Source organism: Malaclemys terrapin, chromosome 1 (genome assembly GCF_027887155.1).
Source record: "Malaclemys terrapin pileata isolate rMalTer1 chromosome 1, rMalTer1.hap1, whole genome shotgun sequence".
NCBI classification, from domain to species: domain Eukaryota; kingdom Metazoa; phylum Chordata; order Testudines; family Emydidae; genus Malaclemys; species Malaclemys terrapin.
Genome location: NC_071505.1, coordinates 217225225 through 217245783, shown reverse-complemented (window position 1 = coordinate 217245783; position 20559 = coordinate 217225225). Strand labels below are relative to the sequence as shown.

Sequence of the window (20559 nt, the reverse complement as noted above, 5' to 3'; positions counted from 1 at the left end):
CCTGAGAGGAAGGCCACTAGGCCTTGCTAGTGTTCAAATAACTTTGTTTTTCACTTGTGAGTCCTGGAAATCATATCATGACATCCTCAGCCTCAGCCCATCAGTGGGAATACTTAATTGCCAGCATTGCAAAGGCACATAAGATCCTGTTCTGTTCCATTCCTCTTGTGTTGCTTTCCCCCTTCCTCTTATCCTAACTCTTAGTCTTCATTTTTTCATCAAATCCTGAAATCAACTGCATTGCATCAGTACAGTGGGACGAGATGACCATGATCCTGTCCTGTTTAAGGAGAAAAGACCCAACCAGATTATGTCCCTGACCAGAATGTGAACCACGATCCAAGCAACAGGTACCCTGATCGGCCTGCCAGTCAATGCATCCATTCGTGACTCACCAGCCTTCCAGTGTTCCAAAGACATCAACAAAAGCCATATTTCCCTCACCTTCTCTGTCCCATCTCTCCTCTACCTTGTGTCTGCGTGTTGGTTAGAAACAGGAGGCATTTTACCCAACATGACTGAAAGTGAAATTAACCCTTTCCTTTTCATCAAAGAAAATTTGTTCTGCAAATAGAAGACTCTGATATTTTGCCTCCAAATGGAGAGAAACTTTAAAGGTTTAAGTTAAATTTGCATATCACTCAATGTCATTTTCAGTATAAGTACTTGTTTTAATTTATTCTTCTTCCATGTGTTTCAACTTTAGAATGAATACTTTTGGGTGTTTGCTAAGGAACTGAGTAAAACCAAGGCTTCAGTAGAAAAAAACTCCAAACCTAAGTATCTATGTTTTAATGTTGGACTGTGAAAGAGTTTATAACACGGCTAACTTTTTTTTACCTTTGAGTTCAATACTACAGAACTCACAGTGATGTCAGTGGTGGCACTGCTTCAAAATGAATAGCAGGATATGGGCCTTTGACATAAAAGATTAAAAACCAAAGGATTTATGTTTGGATGGGGTAGGAAAGGTAAAATCATTGTTGTAAAATATTCCACAATCAATTAGCTTCACAGCAGTCCTAGCCCATTGAACCAAAGACACCATGATGAGGTGTCTACCCCATGCAAGGCCTGAATAGAGAGAAGGGCCAATTAACCTTGTGACAGGATGCACCTGGGGGAGAGTCAGGGTTGAAAAGCTCTACTTGATGATGAAGCCCAGGCTAAACTGCTATAAAACCAGGAAGAAGAAAGTAAGACGGGGGGGGGGGGAGGGGACTGCAGTAGGGAAGGCTGATAGTCACCTTTTGGGCTTAGAGGGGAAAAGGAGGAAACTGGGGATGAATTGAAGCCCTGGGATCCAGGCCCTGAGGGAAGGGCATATCCAGAGGAGGGTTGAAAAGGAGCCTGATAGGGATGAAGTAGGAAGCATCCCAGGGAAACAGCAGCAAGGTTTTGGATAGTGGAGAATTTGGCCGCTGGTTGTAGGGTCCCTGGGCTGGAACCCGGCATAATGGGCAGGCCTGGGTTCCCCTACCAGCCACTGGGGAAGTGGCACAGAGTGGGCAGTGGAGCAGAAGACTGCCTAGGATAGTCATCCAATGGGATTTTGATCTCCCAGAAAAGGAGGATTATAGTGACCTGACCACAGGGCCAAGCCATGAAAAAGGAATACCCTGAGTGATAAAGAGGGAGTAATCTGATGAGAGAGAGAGCGAGACACCATTGGGTGCAAAACGGAAGTAGGTGGTGTCAGAGTGGTCATGAGCTAATCCCCAATGGGCCACAAGGAGGCACCTCAGCAACGAATAGCAAACCCTGTGACAAATTTGGTGACGAACGTGGGCACGATAGTCATCCCTAAGACAAGTGGAGTGAGAAACTATGCTTGTTGGTTACCTCTGAGATGAGGGGACTGTGCATAACAGTCACCACTGATACAAGGGGAAAGTGAGGGGCCACAGCAGTCACAGAAGAAGTAAAGGGACAATGGAGCTGCTGCATGTGGAGGCCTTTTTCGGAGAAGGCCTGTATACCCTCCTGAAATGGACTCAGAGTTTTTGCTCCCATTTAAAGGGGATGAAAAACAATCCATGGGGCTCCAGGCACTACTTCTGCAGGTCCTGCAGAACCAGCAGAGACAGTGGAAGGCCCAGTTATATCTGCAGGCATATTTAATGAAGCTGGCAGAAAAGCGAAAATCTTTATTTAAGATCCTATGGAAAGAAGTGAGCTAGGGCTGAAGAAGCTGGGAACAGAAAAAATGTTCTGAGGCCAGAGGCCTGGTCAAGAGTGTGTATTACACCTGTGGGCAGAGGGGACAGCTGAAAAGGGAATGCCCCAGTGTGTATCAGGACAAGAAGTCTTGCCTGGAAGGGAGGGATGCAGGAAAGCCCGGAAGAAGTAGGAAAAGGAGGGACCTGTTTTGTCTGTGAGAAATGGGGACACATGCAGAGGCACTGTCTTCACAAAAAAAAGAAACTAGCAGAAAAAGAGCAAAGTATCAAGAAAGGAATGGAAGGATGAGTCAGAGGCCCATAGAAAGTGCACAAATGTTGTAGAGAGGGCCTAGAGGGTGGCTGTGAGTATAGAAGGTGAGAAGAAATTGGAGGGAAGAAAGAGTCTGCCAAAGTCAAATTTAAAGGATATAAGGACAAATACGGAGAGTAACCAGAATGCAGTGGGAACTCAGACCCGGGGAGAAAGGAGCCAGGGAAAAAGCTACAAGAGAGGCTGGCAGCTGCAGAGTAAGCCTTGCAAGTGGCACTGCAAGACTTAGAATTCCAGAGGGAAAAGTTTCAGGACACCATGGAGGAGAAGGGTAGACTGCTCCTTATGGTTGGCAACCTGGAACAGAAGCAAGATAACTAGCTCCAACAACTCCAAGGGGAGAGGCATCCATACCCTCCCACTCCAGCCTGTAACCCTGGGGGGTATGTGATAGGGTGTCTGCCCCACACAAGGCCTGAGTAGAGAGAAAGGACCAATTAACCCTGTGACAGGCTGCACCTGGGAGGGAGTCAGGGCTGATAAGGTCTAATTGCTGAAGCCAAGCTGGGCAAGGGGCAGGCTAAGCTGCTATAAAGTATAGAGTAAAGAAGATAAAAAATAGAGAGTAAGAGGTGGGCTGCAGTGGAGAAAGCAGATAGTCACTTTCTGGGCTTAGAGAAGGAAAGGAGGAACCTGGGGGAGAATAGAAGCCCTGAGATCTGGGCCCCGAGGAAAGGGCGTACCCAAAGGAGGGTGGGAAAGGAGCCTGACAGAAGCAAAGTGGGAAGTAGCCCAGGGAAAGAGCAGCAAGGTTTTGGACAGTGCCGACCTTGGCCACTGGTTGTAGGATCCCTAACTACTACCTGGGCTAATGGGCAGGCCTGGGTTCCCTCCTAGCTACTGGGGAAGTGGCACAGACAGGGCAGTGGACCAGAAGACTGCCTAGGACAGCCATCCAATGGGACTTTGATACCCCAGAAGAAGAGGACTATAGTGACCTGGCCAAAGGGCCAAGCTATGAAGAGGGAGCACCCGGAGTGGTGAAAAGGGAGTAACCTGACTCCAGAGAGAGAGAGTATGAGTGATACCCTGGGGTGAGAAACCAAAGGAGAGAGCATCAGACTGGTCATGAGCTAATCCCCAGAAGGAGGTGCCACAGAGGTGAGTTGTGAACCTTGTGAGAGGCACCCATTACACTGAATGGGCTTGGGAGCAGGTCCCAGAAAGTGCATTAGTGATATTGAGCAACATCCTCTGAGGTAAGTGAATACCATTATTATCTCCATTTTACACATGGGGTAACTGATGAAACACTGAGAAGTTAAAAGGTCTGTGACAGAGATGGGATTAGAAAACATATCTCTTGCCTGCTGTGCCTTTGGAATGGAGATGAAATATAGCTCCTTTTTTTTCCTCCTGAAGAGCTGATTTCCCAAACTGTACCATGGAGACAGACCTATTTCAGCATACCTAGATCTCTGAAACTGCAGACATTTAGTCCATACAGGTGTATGAAGACCAAGAACATCATCTACCAGTGGATAGTATTGCAGTGCCACTGAGACAGATCTGTTTACTTTTGCTAAAGAATTTGGCATTCCCCTCCACTTCCCTGATGTCTCTAGTACTCCTGAAAATGAAAACTGAACCATCCCTTAAACCCTCTTTCCCAAAAGTTCTTCTTCCTGTTTCCCCACACTTACTTCATCTCCCACCACTTCTTCATCCACTCATCTTTTGGAATGTCACCTCTAAATACCATCCATCGCCACTTCTCTAGCATGTAAGTAAACGGCATTGTTCCAACAATAGTGAGGGCTTGTTTGAGTAGGAAGTTGATATCCGTTTCTGAAAAAAGAGCACAATGTAACTGTTAAGGTGATGATGAATACATGACCAGGCTACTAATGTTCCTTCCTTCACCATACATAGCTAATGAGTACATCTGCTTAGAAAATTTTAGTGAAACACAAAAAACCCAAAGAAACCCAGGAAGATATTGTTATGCAAATTTGTACATTTTTTTCTCTTTTTGCTCCAGTTCTACTTTCTAAACATTCATAATCCCTGTGGCTTTTGTTGCAACATTATTTTGTTGTATTTATTTAGTTGAGATTTAGTTGAGAGTTGTTTTAGAGTTCGGATCCAAATCCTAATCTAAATTTTGGAGGATTTTGGATTGAGGGATTTGATTTAGGCTCATCTTCATCATGTAATATTCAACTGGACAAGCCAGACAAATCCAACTGTGAAGAAAAAGTTGGACAAAGCAGCCCTTTACATTTTGATATAGATTTGCATAGCTTTATGTAAACAAAGTACAAGGACCACCACTAACCTTACTGTGCTGTGAAGATTTCCTCAATAATTATTCAATTCGAAGGTAGTGAAGAACTACCCATTCTAAATTCTTGCAGTAGCATCAAATGAGTGGCACATTATAAATAAGCGCTTCCCGGTTCATGAAGTCATTTTGGAAATGAACATACTGTGATATGTAACTGAGATGGAATTCTCAAAAGCATCTAAGTAACTCACGCGTCTTACAGACTTACTCATACTCTGCTACAAAATATGGCATGAATACATTTTTATTAGTTACCGTTGTCTTCCTGAAAAGTAGATTCTAGAAGGTCAAGCGATTTCAAATGCTTTGGAGTAGCTGCCGACAGTGACATGATTTCTCCTACTGCTTCATGAAATCCTTCATTGGCTCCACTTCTGAGCAGATAAGAGAGGTTGGAATATGCCATATCATACTCTATATGCCCCATTTCATGATGTGCCGTCAAGAAGTCATCCATACTCACTTTAGTGCACATCTTGATCCTGCATTCCAATGCAAAACATTTAAAATTAAATAAAGACACTGGCAGAGTTATACCATTTGCTTGGTACTGGATGCTGTAGTTGTGGCTGCAAAACAGCTAAAATAACTCACTTACTAACTCCCCGGTGTATTTCATGTTCATCATTTTCTAAAACATTCACCTTTGGGTCTGTTCTATGTTTGATCCCTGCCTAAAGGTGATTTTGGGGGAAAGTTTTAAGTAAAATTCCTTTGGCTATTATTAAATTCTGCAGAGATCAAATGAATATTGCCATGCATTTTGTATGCCGAGAAGTAAAAAATGGCTGAACTCTGAAAGTTGGCACATTAATAGTGCTTATTAAGGAAAATCTCTGTTGCCAAGTTTACATAGTTGGATGGATAATACAGTAAGAAATTAACAAAAATTGGCTGCGCATATAGAACTCTTTTTAGCCTGAGTGTTTAGACATGTAGAGATGCATGTTGAACACATTCATTTTTTGTCAATACGCATTATTAACACTTCTGCTGCTACATGTAGATTTAAGGCTTCATTGCACCCTTATGACTAGCTGGACTGTGCAAACTGCATACAGCCCTGAGTAAGGTGTGGCACAGAGTTACATCAACACTGGGGGAGCTCCAGGAGGGTTTGTGCCTTAGAAAAAGGTAGCTTATCTCTGACGTTAAAGGACATGGCCAAGTCGCAAAAAGTTGGGTTTGGAACCAAAATCTTTACATCCAGGTGTCCTTTCTCTGCTAAGCCTCTGTATAATCCACTTGAACACAGCGCCTTCCAAGCAAATTAATTACCCTTTCTGTGTCTCTATTTCCTGCTGTAGATGGTACTTTGTACCCACCTACGGCAGCAGTTTTCTATCTCTTGATCTCAGAACACTTTATAGGGATGGATAAGCACCATTTGCCACATTTTACAGTTGGGGTAGCTAAGACACGATTTGCCTGGGGACCATTATGATCTATGAATAAGACATAAGGTGTAGCAGGCAAGAGACCTGGTTTCTAATCTCCTCTCTACCACAGACTCTGTCATTTAACTCCTGTTTGTTACCCCATGTGTGAAATGGAGATGATGATGATTTCTGCTCACCTCATGTGGGTATTGAGGCCTCACTATGTAATGCTTATAAAGTGGCATTTAAGGACAAAGTACATACAGCATATAGTGACATCCATGTGCTAAATTATGAAAGCATGTGATGAGCTGAATGTATCATGCATCTTGGACCACCTCCCCTGGACTCTGCTCATTAATCCATCTCACCCAAAGCTACTCCTGACGTTTCATACCTATGAGCACCTTCATACAACTGCTATTTCATAAAACCCCACCAGACAAATTATTCTCTTTCCCCTCAAATGTGGCTTCCCTTCACTGCCACCAAATTACATTGATAGATGGTCCAGGACTAGAAATTTTCACCCCTAGATCAATGACTGATATCTGGAGACCCACCATTGATCCAATTCTCTCCTTGTAGGATATTGGTAACTACCATTAATTTCAAGGGAAGATAGAACCTGCTCCAAGGGTCTCATTCTATATAAATTCACATTCTCACTGAATATGAAGCAGATACACGGGGATACATTTTCACTAAATTACAGCCCACATGGCCCCAGGCTAAGCACTGTACTTTTTTGATAATTTTGTTGATGTTCCCCAACACAGTTGTTCTATCACTAACTTATATGAATATAAACACAATCCTCTGTTTAATAGAAGAGAGTAGCCCATTGATTTTACAGAAAAACGTTACAAAATCCAGTTTAGATTCCCCTAACCACCCTAAATCTGCCCCCTACCAAAAATATTGGAGAAGTAAGGAAAAGATAAAATTAAAATAGCAGTTTGCCCTGGTGCACGTGACTAGATATCAAAGAATCATAGAAATGTAAAGCTGGAAAGGACTGCAAGAGGTCACCTGGTCTAGCCCCCTGTGCTGAGGCAGGACCAAGTATACCTAGATCATCCCTGACAAGCATTTGTCTAATCTCGTTTTAAAAACCTCCAGTGACCGGGATTCCACAACCTCCCTTGATAACCTATGCTAGTACTTAACCACACTTCTAGTTGGAAAGTTTTTTCCTCTTATCTAACCTAAATCTCTCTTGCTACAAACTAAGCCAATTACTGTTTGTCCTAACCTTATTAGACCTGGAGAACAAGAGATCACCGCCTTTTTCATAACAACCTTTTACATCTTTGAAGAGAAATGTGAAGATTCTATGAGTACCCATAGGAAAGAGTTACAAACGTTACAGTACCTATAATCCTTTTTTCCCATATCCCAAGCTGTAGGATGGCAAACAACCTTTCTGCCATCGGTAGGCTCTGTAATCATAGAATTGTTCCAGAAGCCTTCAGTCATTTTATAGAGGCCAACAGAGATGAAAAAATCCTCAGCAGCCTTAAATATTTTTGTTGCATCCCAATTCTGAAACAGACAATGAGAATTCACTTATAATATTAGCCAGTCATTCTATGGCTAGATATTTCTCACAGTCCAGTAGAATAGATTCTATTCTGAAAAGTGACTCTGAAAAACAACATCACAGTCCCCATATTTATTGTATCTCAAAGGCTTCAAATCAGAGTCTTACAGTTTGCAAATAAGTGGGTAGCTTACTGCCAGTCCTGAAAACTCACTATGGGAGCTGAGTCAAGCTGGCTCATGGATCACCATCAATAATCAGGTTTCCGCAGGCAAAGCTAGCCTCTTGATAATCCATGAGCCAGAACAGAAAAGCATTAACAGGAGTGAAAAGTAGTAAAAACTTAGTTTTTGTGAGTAATGTACACAGATATAGGGTCCAATTCTCCCCTCTCAGTGGTGTAAGTCAGGAGTAACTTGTTGAAGGCAGTGGAGTGGCAGTGTTGTAAAACCAGGTGAAAGGGAAATTGAATCTGTAACTCAGAATACAAACAGACAGCAGAGCTGAGTAAAAAAGGGTTTGATTTTAGAGTCCCTTATCTGATCGTAACTGTACTTGAAAGTTAGTTTAAAAACCTTCATTTGAATTTCATTCCACAATTTTACTTATTCTAAATCGGGGGAGCTCTTTATTAGCCTGACTTTGAGTAAAGCCATAAAGTTAGAGGCTTTAAAATTAGGGGGGGTAGGAAAGTCCAGTGAGGGTGTTAGCCTGAGACACAGATGATCTGGATTCAATTCCCTTCTCTGCTATAGACATCTGGGTGATATTGGGCAAGTCACTTAGGGCTTGTCTACATGGGAGGAGGGGGGGTGGAAAGCTCACAAGAGCTGGCGTGCACTAGCTCTTCCGCACTAATTCCTAGTGTGGATACTCTTACTGCGTACTAAGACTGCCTTTGTGCACATTAGCTTAATGCACTTTGCAAGTGTACTAAGCTAAGCCACCTGAGGGCACTCTTAGGCCATGTCTACACTACAAAGTTAAATCGCCATATTTATGCAAGTTGATATCAAGCCTCCAAATTAAGCAAATCGATCTTGCATGTCCACACCATGCTCATTGTGTCGGTGGAGTGCGTCCTCACTAGCAGTGTGCAGTAAGAGAGTCCACCTGGAGAGTTAGTGAGGAGTTATAAATCCACACCTAGCTTACTGCACACTAGGCTTCACTGTGTAGATAAACCCCTAGTCTCCCTGTGCCTAAATTCCCCACCTGTAAAATGGGGATAACAGAACTTCCCTACCTTACCAGGAGTGTTGTGAGGATAAATCCATTAAAGATTGGATTCAGATACTCTGGCAATGGGGCCATATTAGTGGAGCTTCCTATCCAAGAAGTGGGTATATTTAGGATAAATAGTTAAATGTTAAATATTAAGCTCTCCTGATTGTTTTTGTAAAATGAATGAAATTCAGGCAAATCTACAAACATTTGACTAAACATCACAGAACATTATTATTGGTGTTGTTATTATGCCTCGAGGCCCCAACCAGGTTCAGGGACTTATTGTGCTAGGCACTGTACAACACAGAAGAGAGCGTCACTGTCCTTACAGCTTACAGTCGAAAGACACAAGACTGGCAGAGTTGGGAAAAAGGATACAACACATAAGCAGATTGACCAGGGCAAACGTCTTGTTAGTGCAATGATTTCTTAGGTGGGATTTTATTTACTGGGATTTTTATATACAAAACATATCTTGTGGAACAGATGCAGAAGAGGGAAAGGGAGTTGGAGCTGAGACTAGACAGTGGAAGAGGATGGAGAGAGAGAGAGACAGGGAAGGGAATAGTGAGGGAGAGGGGAACAGATGGGAAGTGAATGGATAAACACAGGGGAAGAGTAAAGGAAACAATAAAAGGGAGTGTAGTAAATAATTCTGTGCCTGAAGCATGATTATACCTAAGGCCAGCCCTGGTTTCCAGGGGGATGGCTGAAGTATTCCATTTAATATACTACCAAAAAACATCATTTAAAGAACCATGAGAATCACAGCAAAACCATATTTGCAATGCAGCTAATTGCTGTTTGACATCTCATTAGAAATCTTACCTTTTTAACCATTTCAGACGTTACATCAATGTTTGGTTTGTTTGGATAGGGGACTGTCAAGGCATACAAATTAGTCCAAAATCTACCCCACATGTCACCTTCAACAGAGAAGGGAAAGTTACAAATTAATTAAATAGCATACTATCTGCCATGCTCAAAGTCATCACCAGAATGTTGGGTTTGTATCATAACAGGTGTAAGGATTTTCACACATGTAAGCTAGGGCCTGATGCAAAGTCCATTGGAATGAATGGGAGTCCTTACATTAACGTTAATGGGCTTTGCATCAAGCACATTATTATTATTCTTATGTTAGATCCTAGGAGCCCCAGTCATGGATGTACAAAGACAGAACACAATGGTCCCTGTTCCAAGAACTTAAAATCTAAGTATGAGACAACAGATGGATAGACATAGACAGGATATATTTAATATAATGATATCACAAGTAGAATATTTTAGAAAATATGTAAAAAAAAAAGTTTTATTTGCCTACCAAAATTATTTCAACCTCAAAGGTGCTAATTTCTTCAATGAAAAGCAAACATCGTCATTCCCTGAGATAAACTACCTCTTACCATACAGCTTTCAAAATTGAAACAACTGAACATCCCCTGCATTTCTATGTGTAATACTACGATTGATTATTTTCATTAACTGCTATTCATATATGGCTAAATGTATATATTATATTAATGCAACATAAAGGTGGCACAGATAAAATAAGAATGTCACAGTTAAGGTCAAGATTTTCCAAAAATACTTGCCTAAAATTATGTTCCTAAGTAAGAGTTTAGTAGTTTAGGTTAAGATACCCATTTCTGAGACTCTTGACCTAATTTCCTTTAATGATGTTAAGTTGGCTACATTATATAGTGCCATTTTTGGGAGGCAATGTGGTCTAATGGAAAGGGCACTGGATTGGAAGATAGGGACCCTGGATTCTAGTCCTACCTCTGCCTCTCACCAGCTGTATGAGCTTTGGCAAATTGCTTTCAATTCTCTATGCCTCTGTTTCCCCACCCCCACCCCCTTCTCTGTCTTGTCTATCTCGATTGTAACTTCTGCAGGGCAGGGACTGTCTTTCTCACTGTGTGTTTGTACACCACCTAGTGCAATGGGGCCCAAAATTATATCAAGAATCTGGATTCACATGAATTTAATGTCTTAATATTTATGTCTTAAATGGCACTGTCCTGCTCCCACAGCAGTAAGTGTCTATGAAATCAAGCTTGTATAATACAGTTGCTTTTTCATACCGAGTAAATGAGCAGGAAGACATCCTGTTGAACTGATGCGGTCTGAGCCATAGACATTCTCCAGCCTGTACCTCACATAAGCATGTAGCTCCCGATATAAAGGTTTTATCTGAAAAAAAAGGGGGGGCTAGATCACAGAGCCATTAATTTGTCTAAGCCACCATCTGGAAATGCAGAGCCTCTAAGATTCAACCAACTGGATATTGCTTATTGTATTATCATGCACCTGTCCAATGTCCTAGGTGTACGTACACAATGTCATGTGAATACATTCTGAAATTTGCAATCCAGTTGTCGTCTTGTCCCACAATATTGATATCAGACCATGAAGTTTGAGAATGAATTTGGTGACTTTTACAGGGTCCTTTGTAAAGACCATCTTGACCTAGGGTGACCAGATGAGGGGAAGAAAATATCAGGACACGGGGGGAGGAGTTGCCCGCCAGCAGAGCAAAAAAAAAACCCCAAAAAACACAGTGCTGCCGGTGGATATCGGGACAAAATACGTCTCGACAAAAGATCGGTCGGAACATGAGACAGACACCGAAATATCGGGACGGTCCCGATTTTATTGGGATGTCTGGTCACCCTATCCTGACCTCATTGTGGTACTGGGGTGTTCGCAGAGGAAATAGCTGGCTAACAGGACTCTGGCAACCATATTCCCATCATTAAGTTGCATATGAGAGCTTGGAGACAAAATGCTACTGTAATCCAGCTTTCACTCAATAAGGCCCTAATAGCACTGCACAGATGCAAGGGAGGGAGGCATATCTATCCCTAAGCCATGGAATAGCTATGGAGCCACTCAATGGATGTCACTACAGTCCCATGGCAGAATGCTCTCTGTGGGGATTCACATAACCCCCACACAGGAGAAGGATGTAAGAAGCTGCATAACATATAGTCACACCCCTCATTCTCCTACCTCCTGCACACTGCTGTATCTTTTGCACCAGTTCCACTGCAAAGGGTACCTTCTATGGTTATGACGGAGGGAGCTAAATTTGCCCCTAAAAGACTAGATAAATATATAGGCTTTGTAACAAATTCAAGCCCAGTTGAGCAAAGGCAGAAGAGCATTCTAGAAAAGTGTCCAGGTTCCTATGAAACCTGCAAGTTCCATTTGCGCTTGCCCCAGGTTTGCTTTGAAGTCTTTAAGTTCATGAGAACGTGAAGCTCCAGATGAAACTGAAAGGACTGTGAGAGCAATAAATGTTATGAACAAAACCACCTGATTATGGTTTGTGGAGCCTACATTACCCAAGGCCAGTTGGCTAGGCAGAGTTGTACTATTTCCCCATAGTACGGCAGTTTAAGTCACAAAACTTTCATAAATTACTAACCAGTGTAGAAATGACAAAATGAAACTACAGAACAGTGGTTAAGAAAACTCCCGCAACTTGACCCTGAATCACTACCTGCTCAAATGTTGTTTCCACATCTTCAATGAGCTGATTACGGCTGTAGGCATATTCTGTGGAATCATCTACTTCATAATTTCCTCTCCAGTAATCTCCATAGTCAGAATACTCTGTAAAACAAAGGCATGCTCATACTGAGACCAGAGTCCAGCCTGAAATTTAAACAATCTCTCCCTATAAGGGAAGAGATGAAGTTACTAGTATTGGAACTGAAGGCATGTGTCCTCTGAGATGGTGGGAGGGAGGAAGCCACCCCATGGAAAAGCTCTGGTCCACTGCAGTTTAGATAGTCCAGGTCTCCAGGGACAGCAGAAACAGAAATTGTAGCAATGTATGATTCATACTAATCAGAGAGTCAGAATGAAGAGACAGATTAGGCTGGAGCTCTTCATTAGATTAGGGGTCAATGGAGAATGAAGACTTGGGTTCAGGTTCAGTGACAATGAAATCTCACAAATCATTCTCATAAAACATATGCAGGGCAGACTGCTGCCAAACTAGACATAGGAAAAAAGCCCTTTCTAGTTTTGAATCTACCTCAAGAGTACAACTACAGGGGCAAGCTCAGATCCTGGGATTCAAATTCAACCTCCCCTCCATGAAATTTGTTGGGGAGGGGATGGTTCATGTTTAAAGCCCACTGTCTGGGCCCCCTTTAATATTGGGGGAGCTGACAGCGAGGCCTCTAGTTAAAGTTGCCTTGACACTTTTCATTACAACCTTCCCTTTTCAACTGTTTGTAACTTTGACAATCTTTTACCATTTGGACTTAAATTTTCCATGCTTTGGCACTGCCTCTGGTTAGATTTTTTTGAGGAAGTATAAAATACAGGAAAGTAGATAGGTAGAGGTATGGTTGCATGGGGAGAGAGATGACTGGAACTGGAAAAGTTTCAGAAAAGGACAGCAAAAATGATTAGGGGTATGAAACAGCTTCCATATGAAGAGAGATTAATAAGACTGGGAATTTTCAGCTTGGAAACGAGACAACTAAGGGGCAATATGATAGAGGTCTCTAAAATTGTGACTGGTGTGGAGAAAGTAAATAAGGGAGTGTTATTTACTCCTTCTCCTAACACAAGAACTAGGGGGCACCAAATGAAATTAATAGGCAGCAGGTTTAAAACAAACAAAAGGAAGTATTTCTTCACACAACACACAGTCAACCTTTGGAACTCTTTGCCAGAGAATGTTGTGAAGGCCAAGACTATAACAGGGTTCAAAAAAGAACTAGATAAATTCACAGAGGATAGGTTCATCAATGGCTATTAGCCAGAATGGGCAGGGATGGTGTCCCTTGCCTCTGTTTGCCAGAAAGTGGGAATGAGTGACAGGGGATGGATCACTTGATGATTACCTGTTCTGTTCATTCCCTCTGGGACAGTTGGCATTGGCCACTGTTGGAAGACAGGATAATGGGCTAGATGGTCCTTTGGTCTGACCCAGTATGGCCGTTCTTATGTTCTGATGATGTAGCTACATCTTGCTAGGTGTTATTTATATGCTATGGTATGATCTATCATAGAAGCTCTCAGGATAAAAACAACTAATCCAGGCTGCTGTTTCTTGAGAGGATGATCCTCTCTGATTGGTGAGAAGAAGATTTCCTCTGAAAAGTATTACACCGCATAATCTTTTGTGCCTTAAATTAAAATTTCCTTCAAATGCTCAGATAATAGCTGCATCTGCACCTCACCTAGGCAAATTATTGGCCTGCCTCCTCCACCTATTGCCTTCTCTGCCAACATAATCCTAGAAAATGTGATCATTCATGGAACATAATATATAAAAGTCTAACACCACATGCGTTCTTCCATCTGATACAACAAGATACAACTCAATAGATACAAAAAGACTTAGCCACGTCCACAGTTATCCACTCAGCTGTGACTGAGAGGCCGTGAAATACAGTGCAGCCCAGTGATGGGCAATGTTTTAATTTCAGGTAGTGAAAGATAATGTGGTGTTATGGGAGTGAGATAAAATGCCGACAAAGACAGACCTCGTCATTATGGTGTAAGACTTGTGAAATGTATCTGGTCTGATCACTGGCCTGATTCTCCACTGCCTTGCACCTTATACAGTTAGTCACATAGGAACGTGGGCTGTCAGACTGCAAAGGACCTCCTGGGTTATCGAGTCCAGTCCCTGCTACTGCAGGCAATGCCATCATGTAATCCCATTCATAAAATTATCAAGATCCATCTTAAAATCTAGTTATGTTGTTTGCCCCTACTACTCCATTTGGGAGGCTGTTCCAGAACCTCACTCCTCCGATGGTTAGAAACCTTTTTCTAATTTCCAGCCTAAATTTATTCATAGCCAGTTTATACCTACTTGTTCTTGTGCCAACATTGTCCTTTAACTTAAATGGCTTTTCAGCCCTCCCAGGTGTTTACTGCCCTGATGCATTTTTAGACAGAAATCCTATCCTCCCCTCAGCCTTTGTTTTTCCTGCCTAAACAAACAAAGCTTTTTTAATCACCCCTCATGAGAGATCCTGAAGTAACTTCATTAGTAACTGTCCTTTAGCCTGGTAGCTCTCCTTTCAGAACAACTTGTTGTCTCCCCTTTAGCCAGTTCCTAGTTAGTTTATCAAAAATACCAGGTTAGTCTGACATGATCTAGCTTTGGTAAACCCATGTTGCATTTGATCCCTTTTTCTGTTTACTTCCATTATCTAGTCTCCCTGATTTGAGAGCATTAAGCTCTGGGTTTTGCTACCACTTCAGAGGTGGTAATTTCCATTTTTGTACACTCATTCCCATTAGCCATCCTACCATTGTTCTACTTTATCATCCTTATGGAAAACTGAGCTGTGAGTTGTTGGGCCACACGTAGATTATCCTTAGCCTCTACCCCATCCTGAAATCATAGTGGCCTCACTTCTTTTCCTGTTCTTTTATTTATACAGTTAAAGAACTTTTTACTAATTGTTTTAATTTCCTTTGCATGATCTAACTCAGCTTGGCTTTTTGGCAGTTCTCTCTTTATCCTTACACTTTCTGACCTCTGAGACATAGCTTTCTTTGCTGATCAATCCCATCTTCCATTCTTTGTAGGCTCTCTAATTACCAGGAATATCCTTTCTGAGGTGGTTATTCATCTCGTTAGTATTGCAGCCCTTTGTTACTAGTTATTTCCCCTGCTTGGGATGCAAATTCCACATAGTTTTTGCACCTCTGACTTAAAGAAATTCCAAGCTGCCTCCGCTTTTAAATCCCTGAGCCAGAGGTGGGCAAACTACAGCCCGTGGGACCATCCTGCCCAGCCCCTGAGCTCCTGGCTGAGGAGGCTAGCCCCCAGCCCCTCCCCTGCTTTCCCCCCTCCCCCGCAGCCACACGGGGAATGCTCTGGCCTGCTGCTCCTGCCGGGCTGGACGGCTTGTGCCTGCCCACCTCCCAGGCTTTCTTGAGAGGCATGGTAAGGGGGCGCGGAGCAGGGGGGTTGGATAAGGGTCAGGGGGTCCAGGGGCAGTCAGGGGACAGGGAACAGGGGTGGTTGGAAAGGGGGTGGGGTCTCGGGGGGCGGTTAGGGGTGGGAGGTCCCGGGGGCAGTCAGAGGACAGGGAGCAGGGGGCAGTTGGATGGAGTGGAGGTTCGCGGGAGGTGTGCGGTCAGGGGATGGGGAACAGGGGGGTTAGATAAGCGTGGGAGTCCCGGGTGGGCCTGTCAGGGAGCGGGGGTGTAGATAGGGGTTGGGGCAGTCAGGGAACGGGGGGGGGATAGGGGCGGCGTCCCAGGGGGGCAGTCCTGGGAGGGGGCAGTCAGGGGACAAGGAGCAGGGGGGGTTGGATGGGTTGAAGGTTCTGAAGGGGGCAGTCAGGGGGCGGGAAGTGGGAGGGGGCAGATAGGGGGTGGGGGCCAGGCTGTTTGGGGAGGCCCAGCCTTCCCTGCCCGGCCCTCCATACAGTTTCGCAAACCCGATGTGGCCCTCGAGCCAAAAAGTTTGCCCACCCGTGCCCTGAGCTCTTCTATCCAGTTGACTGCACTAACTAGCTTCCATAATTTCTCAAAGTGTGCCCATTTGAAATCAAAAACCTTGAGGTATTTCTATACTACAGAGACTATACCAGCATACGTATATCACCGGAGCTATGCCAGCATGGCTCCCTGATGTAGACACAGCCTACACTGACACAAGGGTTTTTTCTGTTGGTGGTAGGCAGAACCACCCTGAATGATGGGAACTATGTCAACCAAAGTGTTCTTCCATTGACACAGCTGTGTCTATACTGGGGGGTTGGGTTGGCATAGCTACCTTGGTCAGGGGTGTGGATTTTTCACACCGTGACAGGACATATCTATGTTAATCAACTTTTAAGTTTAGACCAGGCCTTTGCAGATTACACATGTATAAAGTGAGTTCAAAGTGTGTGCACAAGGCTACCCACTGATGCGGGGAAGATCCTGGCTTTGCTTGGACACAAATGACTGCACAAGGTATGAAAGGCTGTGGAGAATCAGGCCCTCTGTACTTCTGAAGGACAAAATAATTGCAATTGTAACTTACTATTAAGTCTTGCAGCCTCATTTTCCAACTCAACATAACCTTCATATAACGGTCTCATCTTCTTGCCAATTTCAGCTCTCCAGCCTTGCCACGCCCACAGTCTCTCAGAGTAATCAGTGCTGCTAGCCATAATAGCATCTAGACCTGTCATCATTTTAAAAAAAGAACCAGAGCCATAAATAAAAGATGAATTCTTTAAGTACTTGTCATTCTACATTAAAAAAACAACAGGAAAACAAGGAATAATGAAAATAGCTGAATGCACATTTTGGGTAAAACCAGTGATGCTGTAGCTGAAAGTTTTGGTTTATTGAAGGAAATGTTTCATTTGTTTCCATTTCATCTTTTCTGCCCTGAGATATGTGGGTAATTTGTGATTCAGTTAAAGAAAAGTGTGACTCTAGATTAATTTCACTGAAGTTAGTGCAGTTTTCTGGACTTACACCAATGTAATAGAAATCAGAATCTGGCTTGAAGTCTGCCAATAGAACTTCTATCTCTTTTGATAGAATTTGACAAAACTCCCCCAGTATGGCAGAACCCCCAAGTGATGCAAAGCTAGCATAGACTAATCTGCAACTTTAGAAGCTGCAGACAAGTTTTGGCCATCCAAACCTACATCATTTGAAATGGGGCATGTAATTTTGAGCAAGCCAGATGGAGGACCATGAACTCTGCAGCTCATGCTATTTCACTAAATTATTTCCATGTGTGAAAAGTCACAGCAAAATTGTACTGGGAGATAAAACCACACCACCACCACCACCACCAACAAATAAGCTTTATAAAACAAAAGCATTTGGAGAACGCAGATCTATTAAACCTAAAATTTGATCTTTCACAATTAAAAACCTCCTCTCTGCTTTGTTCCACTCTTCTTGAAACCTGTTAACGTAAAGGGCACAGGACAGACATTGTTTATACTGTACCTGGCTCCAGCGGCAAGCAGTTAAACGGATCATCAGGTTTACACACGGTCCCGGTGCTGTAGATGGTGCTCATTGTACTTAAAATAGTTTTCAGCTGCAATTTAAATACAAAAAAGCCCATTAAAAAAGAAAATGCAATAAATACAAAATGACTATTCTATAACTGTTAGTCCTTAAAATCTCAGTACATCAGCCTATCCCTATCAGCAAGGCAGTTTAACATGTGCTTAAGCACTGTACCTGAGTAAAAATGAAGTTAAACATGCACTTAAATGCTTTGCTAAATTGGAGCTACTTGGACAAGACAGATAATGTAATATCTTTTGAGTGGATATTAAGTGATTCCACAAAACCCTTCCAATACATCATCATTATCATAAAGATTAACAATACATTTTATGTATATGGCATCCATGCCAAGGATTTCTGGGTAAATATACAGTACACGTGTTTTAATGGAGGGGAAAAGGTCCCTTTTCCAGATACAGACACGTTGATTGTTGGTTGTATTATTTAATTATACATAAGGTAGATTGTGTTGATCTGTTTGCTGTGGATTTACACAGAAGTTAATTTTTATGTCTTGGTTCAGCCGAATGCATCTCAAAATATTCAGCTCCATCTTAGCCTCACCAGTGGTGCTACAGAGCATTCTCTTTTCACTTATCTATCGTTAACTTCTTTCTTTCTCTCTCAACTATCCTCAACTTTTCCAGTGTCAAGTAAAGCATATTCTCTCATTGAGGACTATATAGCTGCTGTCACATGTCCTGGCAAATGCCCCTTCACACTCACTCCTGAGGATTGCTGTGAGAGGAATCCACAGCTTCTTCTACTCTCGATCCCCTAGAGCGTGTTAAACTTCTGGAGCCTTAGCAGATTGCAACACTGTTTCCTCCCTTGTCCTGTTTGTCACAATTCCTGGTCACCAACCCTCAGTCTGTTACCCCTTCTCAGAACCCCAGCTCCTCATCCCACCTGCCCTTGTCCTCCAGAATCAGCACTGACCCGCAAGATACCCCAGTTACTCAAGCACACCCTCTCTCGGAACTCCACCCCAAAGTGTGAAGCTTCTGGTTACAGTTTAACTCTTTCAGGGGCACACAGCAGTTGTGAAACAGTCAACACACACACACACAAACTTTGCACAGTCTAACACCTTAATGCTCTTTTATACTTAATCATGTAAAGCAGAGGAAAATACGATCACACAAAACAGTTAAGCCTAAAGGCATGCCCCTTCCTATAACACACTTCCCTTGGGAGTCCTTGGGGACCATCTGGTTCCAGGAAGGCAGGCAGGGTGACTTCTGTCTCCTGAACGCTGTTAAATGATTGGTAGTCTCTCTCTCCTGGAGCCCCTTACCTAGCTTTGTGACCTTCCTCTTTCATGCCCCATGCTTCCTTTTCCTGTCTCTTGAACCTTCCTGGGGGTTTCTTATTTAAACTTTTCCCAGTCACCTGATTGCCTTTGTTCTCCTCCTGGTAACTTTCCACTGCTTCTACTTTATCACACCCCGCATCAGAGGAGTCAGCTAAACTGGTTTCCTAAGGCTGCCACTCATCCATTGTCCCAGATGATTGCGTCTGAATAGAATCACTGAGCCTTAGGCCTGGTCCACACTACAAAGTTAGGTCAACATAAGTCACCCTGTGTTGACCTATATGTGTATGTGTCTCAGATTTGTCTCCAACCAACGTAAGTTCCCCACTATGGCAACACAATAAAACCACCTCACCGAATGGCATGAAATCATGGTTCACCTGCTGAGGTCAACACAGGGTGAGTGTAGACACTGTATGACCAGTGTCAACCTTAACAGTCCTCCACTAGCTGTTTCATAATGCCCAATTCCCTCTAACAGTGATGACTCTGGACACAGTTGTAAACTCCACTGCCTAAAGGTCACAGAGACTGGAGGACTTCCCCCCCTTTGAAATCTCCAACATATTTTTGAAATCTCTTTTCCTCATTGTCCCCCGTAGTGAGCACACCTAGCAGCTCTCCCTTGGTAAGCACCTTCTATTATTTCTGTCTGCTACAGGCCCTGTCAGCAATAGTGGATCCACATACATATAGGCACAAATGATATCACAGTTTTTCATAATACAACTTCATAATATCAACCAGAATTCATAAGCTGTACAGACACAGACCCAATTCACAACCTGCTCACTTTGATATTTTGTACCAGAGCTATTCTGAGCTATCCAAGAGGGAAAAAAAAAAAAAACATGTTTGAACAATTTCTGCAAGCATGAAAAATGATTGTGTATGTGGGGGGGGGGAGGTGGTGTCACAATCAGAAAATTTAAAAATATACAAATGGAGTTCTGTCAAACAGTACAGAAAGTCGCCTTTGAGCTGAGAACCAGCATGAACAATTTCAGCCCAGTAAGTCTTTCTTCTGGAAAGCTATAAGTGCCTAAAAATAGAGGATAAAGATGGAAATGCCTTGTCACTCAGAACCACAATGCCACTGCAACACTACAATTACACAAAATATATGCCTGAACCATTTCTAATTGCTCACAGACAGTCTACCCTTCTCTGAACACAGGAATTGCCAGACTGGATCAGACCCAAGTTCCATCCTGTCTCTGACAAGGGCCAGCATTAGATGCCTCAGAAGGTGTAAGAACCCCGCAGTAGACAGATGTAGGATAATCTGCCTCCA

The 20559-nt window shown here is 43.0% G+C and overlaps 1 protein-coding gene across 2 annotated transcripts in view; it reads right to left on the bottom strand.

The window, feature by feature from the left end:
• The window catches only part of ACE2 (angiotensin converting enzyme 2), a 36129-nt gene that overhangs the window by 13516 nt on the left and 2054 nt on the right, over positions 1-20559 (bottom strand). For both annotated transcript variants that reach the window (XM_054016501.1, XM_054016502.1), the window contains exons 3-10: positions 17882-17975; positions 16953-17096; positions 12438-12550; positions 11017-11125; positions 9758-9855; positions 7535-7704; positions 5036-5262; positions 4137-4281 (exon numbers count right to left, since the gene is read on the bottom strand). In XM_054016501.1, coding sequence (XP_053872476.1) covers positions 4137-4281; positions 5036-5262; positions 7535-7704; positions 9758-9855; positions 11017-11125; positions 12438-12550; positions 16953-17096; positions 17882-17975 — 1100 coding nt within the window. The remainder of the gene's footprint in view (positions 1-4136; positions 4282-5035; positions 5263-7534; positions 7705-9757; positions 9856-11016; positions 11126-12437; positions 12551-16952; positions 17097-17881; positions 17976-20559) is intronic.